This window comes from Euphorbia lathyris, chromosome 2, assembly GCF_963576675.1.
Source record: "Euphorbia lathyris chromosome 2, ddEupLath1.1, whole genome shotgun sequence".
Classification (NCBI taxonomy): Eukaryota; Viridiplantae; Streptophyta; class Magnoliopsida; order Malpighiales; family Euphorbiaceae; genus Euphorbia; species Euphorbia lathyris.
The window spans coordinates 116,557,548-116,562,919 of record NC_088911.1 but is presented as its reverse complement, the minus strand read 5'-3'; the positions used below and the strand labels follow the sequence as shown (position 1 = coordinate 116,562,919).

Genomic DNA, 5,372 nt, shown 5'->3' with positions numbered 1-5,372 from the left:
TTCACTCTCTATTTATTATTTTATTATTAAAGTTATTAACGTTTGTTATATTAACCAATAGTGAAAGGAGAGAGACAAATCAATAATTAATTATTGTTCTATCTACCAATAGTGAAAGGAGAGAGAATCCTCAATAATAAATTATTAATAAAAAATGAGTTAAGAGTCACTAAGGCTATGATTGGATGAGAGGTTTTGAAGGGTAATTAAAGGGATGGTAGGGAAGGGGAAGGAGGGGGAGAGAGGGTATTACGCTTACCCTTATTTGGGAGAAAGGGAAGGGTTCATCAAAACCATTCCAAACCCACCGATTTGGTGAGTTGAAAATCTATTAAAAACTTATTGATTTTGAACCCTTCAAAACCCTTCATTAACCCTTCAAAACCCTTACCCTCATATTTTTTAATCTTCCAAACAAAGGTTTCCACTAACCCTTCCCTACTCTCCCTTTAATTACCCTTCAAAACCTCTCATCCAATCAAAGCCTAAGAGGTGGAGAGAGGCTCTCTATTAATAGAGAGGATGAGGATGCTCTTAGTTATTTGAGGAGCCACTAAGAGGCTGTTGGAGTTGATTTTTAACCCTCCCTCCTCAAATTTTAACTTAAGAGCCAATTTAAGAGGCTGTTGGAGATGCTCTTAATAGTAGCATGCAATGGTTGAAAAACAAAAGGTTAGGGTTTGAATCCAACATCTTACATCTAAAAAAATAATATTTTTAATATATAAGAGATTTTTGACTGGTCGGGTACCAGGAACCTTGGCGGTATTCCCATACCCGTCTCATGCACGTGGTTTCGATCACATATCTTTTTATATAGGGCACGGGTACCCACGGGTACAGTACACATTATCATCCCTAAGTGCTATATGTTATTATTACTAGGTAAATTAAACTCATGGCCACTGAAATTTATCCATTTTATATTGTGGCCACTGAACTTCAATTTTTAATGCTATGACCACTGAATTTTACACTTCCACTTTATTTTAATTAGTTCCTCAAAACGACCTCAAAATGAAAATATTCAAGAATTAAAATTATTCAGAACGTCATTTACCATGAAACCACGTTTTTTATTTTTCAAAATCACATTTTTTGAAATTTCATCTCTCTAAAAATTCACACTATCTCTCACAACCAAACAACACTTAAATGACTTCTAAACAAAAATTTCAAGAGTTAAAATTTTTTACAATATCATTAACTCTTCGGAATTTTTTATTTTGAGGTTGTTAACGGTCATTTTGAAAAGATAGTTAAAGTTCAATAACCACCAGTATTAAAAAAATGTAAAATTAAATGGTTACACCATTAAGAATTGAAATTCAGTGGCCACAATGTTAAAACGGATAAAATTAATTTTGAGATTGTTAACAATCATTTTGAAAAGATAGTTAAAGTTGAATAACCACCAGTGTTAAAAAATATAAAATTAAATGGTTACAGTTAGACCTGGCATGGGCCGGGCTCGGGTCGGGCCTGTCGGGCTTTTAGTAAAGCATGATGAGCCCAAGCCCAACCCAACCCGTAGGTAATTTAATCGGGCTCGGGCTGGGCTCGAGCCTGAGATATAAATCCCAAGCCCGTCCGTCCAAGCCCATCTGTATATTTAAAAAAAATTATAATTAAATATATTTATATATATATATTTTTTTGCCTCTAATGAAATCACTGGACGGTATTTAATGATGCCAAGCATGAATCAGACATAGAGAGGATGCAGTAAATAGAATCGGAAAGCATTTAGGTGCCGTTTGGTTCGCGGAATAGAATGGAATGGAATAGGATGATTATTCCAAAGGAATAGAATAGCAAAGAATGGAATAGAAATTCTTAGGAATTAATATTCCTATATTTGGTTGATGGAATAAGGTAGAATGGAATAGATAATTTTTTTATTAAAAAGACAATATTATCCTTAAATGTAATTTCTTATTTATTTTAAAATTTTAATTTTTTACTATAAATTGTTCAAATATTTAATATATATTATTTTAAAAAATATATAAAAAATAGAAAAATGGGAAACACGAAAGACGAAAAAACACGAAAAATACATTAAAAACGAAAAAACAATAAGAACATGAAAACGGAAAAATTGTAAAAACACGAAAAAAGAGAGGTAAAAAAACAAAAACAAAAGAAAAAAATGAGATAAAAATGGAAAAGGTGAAAACGCGAAAACATATAAACGTGTTAACAAAAAAAAAACACACACGCAAAATATGAAAAAACACAAAAAAAATGTGCAAACCGTAAAAAACACAAAAACATGAAAAAAGTGGAAAACACGAAAATGTGAAAAAAAAAATGAAAAACATGAAAAAATCGAAAAACACGAAAACATGAAAAAGTGTTAAAAACACGAAAAATGCGTTTGTAACGTTTTTTTAATGTTTTTCCGTGTTTCCCAAGTTTTCTTGTTTTTTCCGTTTGTTCACGTTTTCGTATTTTTCATGTTTTGTCATGTTATTGTGTTTTATTTTGCATTTTTTTGATTTTTCATGTTTTAGTTTTTCGGTTTTTCCCCTTTTTGTTTTTTTTCGCGTTTTTGTATTTTCCATATTTTGTTACTTTTTCGTGTTATTCACGTTTTTCCATGTTTTTCGTATTTTTTCATATTTTTTTGTTTTTAACGTTTTCGTGTTTTGTTTGCGTTTTTCGCATTTTCATGTTTTTCACATATTGTCACGTTTTTGTGTTTTAGCATTTTTCGTATTTTTCGTATTTTCGTGTTTTTATTTTTCACGTTTTTTAATATTTCGTGTTTTGTCACTTTTTCGCGCTATTCCTATTTTGTGTTTTTCGTGTGTTTGCTTTTTTTTTGCGTCTTCGTGTTTTTCGCATTTGTTCACGTTTTCATGTTTTTCGCGTATTTTTTTTTTTGCATATTCTCGTGTTTGTAACATTTTCACATTTTTCGTGTTTCATATTTTTCGTATTTTTACATTTTTTAACTTTTTCGTCATTTTTCCATTTTTCACGTTTTATATGATATAAATTATGGATTGATCAAAATTTATAAGATTTGGGAAAGTGATTAGAGAGAAGATTGAGGATTTAATGGAGGATAATTTTGTAAATTATAAAAATATAATATTAGGAATAGGCTATTCCTAACCTTAATTGAAGAACAACTATTCCATGAAATCAAGGAATAGAGATTCCATGGAATAACTATTCCATAAAAAAAAAATCAACCAAAGGTGGGAATAACTATTCTTTAGAAATAGGCTATTCTATTCCCCCTCTATTCCGCGAACCAAACGAGCCCTTACAGTAATGGGGAGGATGAGGATTAAAGACTGAAAAATAACAAGGCTGCTAAAAACCACACAGAGCGTTGAGCTTTTACAACTGTAAAAGATATTATTAGATATAACCTCTATTAAATCAAAAAAAAAAAAAAACCATATTAATGTACAGATTTAACTGCTATAAGCTTATAAGCTGCTCAAAATTCCTATATATCGCAAGTATGCAAATAATCACATTGTGCTCCTTTTCTATAGTGTCCACTTTCATGGTATTTGCAAATAATCACCACCCTGAGAACCACCGTCCCTTCTGCTTCCGAATCTGTCTCCACCCTTTTCACTGGCCAAATGTTTATATATTTATATTTTTGTTTATATAATTATATTATAAATTATAATTAATATTTATATAATTAATAATAATATTTAAAAACAGTATATATTGTATCGGGCCAGACCGGACCAGCCCGATGTAATATATGCAAAGTCCAAGCCCGCCCAGTTTTTAACGGGCTTATACGGGCTTGGACCGGGCCGGACCTGAATGCATTTTTATGTGTTCAGGTCTGGCTAAATGGGCCTGGGCCCGGACCGGACGGACGGACTCGCCGGTCCATGCCCAGGTCTAGTTACAGTATTAAGAATTGAAATTCAGTGGCCACAATATTAAAACGGATAAAATTCAGAGACCACGTGTGTAATTTACCCCATAATTAGCAGTCGTGAAAAAAGTAAAACCCACGTACCGTAGATAGCTTCTTATCCAACCGTTCAGATTGAGAAACATTTCTCCCTCGGATCACGATCCGAGGGATATCCATGTCAGCCAATCACAGCATGCCTTTTCCATTTTTCGGTTTATTTATAAATTCATCAGGTTTTGCGTTTCAAAATTCATTCCCAATTCAACTTCTTCGTTCTCTCTGCAATCACTATTTCCAAAAGCCCTTAGATTTAACACATCAAGTTCGTTCAATTCGCCAATTATGTCACCTGCCGTCGTTGAAACTCCGGCCAAGTCTAAGGGCAAAGTTGCCAAGTACTCAAAATCAAAGAAAGCTGGTTCCGCACCTAAGAAAGCCCGATCTTATCCTCCTTACAGCCAAGTAAGAGAAATCTTAATTATAATAATCATATTTAATCATGTATTTTTTTATCATTTGTATGATTTGATGAATTTTTGTAATTGATTGTGACAGATGATAAATGAGGCGATAGTAGCGTTGAAGGAGAGAACCGGATCAAGCCATATTGCGATTACGAAGTTCATCGAGGAGAAGCAAAAGTCTAATCTCCCTTCCAATTTTAAGAAGCTATTGTTTGTTCAACTGAAAAAGCTCGTCGCTAATGGCAAGCTTGTTAAGGTTAAGAATTCCTTCAAACTTCCTTCCAAGACTACTCCTGTTTCTGATGCAAAAGCACCGGCGGCGGCGAAGCCAAAGGTTACGGGAATGAAGAAGACTGCGACAAAGAAGGCTGCGAAACCTACCGCCAAGTCGTCGGTTAAGAAGAGTGCGAAATCTGCGGCGGTGATAACGCCAGTAAAGAAAGTGGCAGTTACTGCAATTGGAAAGAAGAAAACGCCTGTGAAGGGAGTGAAGAAGCCAAAAAGTATCAAATCTCCTGTCAAGAAAGCTCGGGCTACTAGAGCCAAAAAGTAGAGGGATGTCTTGGCTGTTTTCCTGATTTGATTTTGTATAGTTCAATCTCCCATTCATTTACTTCAAAGTATGGTATTCTAGGATAAGGTTGGGATAAATGGTTGGAATAAAAATATGATAGTAGAGATAAAATAATACATTTTACTATTTTAACCTTATTTAAACTACATAACATTAAAGGCTTAATACATACCCAGCCCTTTAAAGTTGTTCATTTTATTCATTTAACCCCTTCAACTTAAGGGATATCCTTTTAACCCCTAAACTCTAAAAAAACGCTACTTTTAATCCCCTATCATCCGACGTGGCATTGACCTAGTCAACGTTTGTGTCTCAAACACAGGAGGCGCGTGGGAGGATTTTGTTCTTGCCTCCAACGGTAAAAAAAATGCATACAACCCCCTCACCTCACGGGACAATCTTTTAACCCCTTAAACTCCAAAAAAATCCT

At 33.7% G+C, this 5,372-nt stretch overlaps 1 protein-coding gene across 1 annotated transcript; it reads left to right on the top strand.

Annotated features, from left to right (window-relative positions):
* Positions 1-4,171: 4,171 nt before the first annotated feature.
* On the top strand, positions 4,172-5,079 carry LOC136216544 (histone H1-like). Its single transcript, XM_066003084.1, has 2 exons — positions 4,172-4,366; positions 4,460-5,079. Exons 1-2 carry the CDS (start codon positions 4,247-4,249, stop codon positions 4,919-4,921), a joined length of 582 nt encoding a protein of 193 aa, XP_065859156.1. The 5' UTR covers positions 4,172-4,246; the 3' UTR covers positions 4,922-5,079.
* The last annotated feature ends 293 nt before the right edge of the window (positions 5,080-5,372 follow it).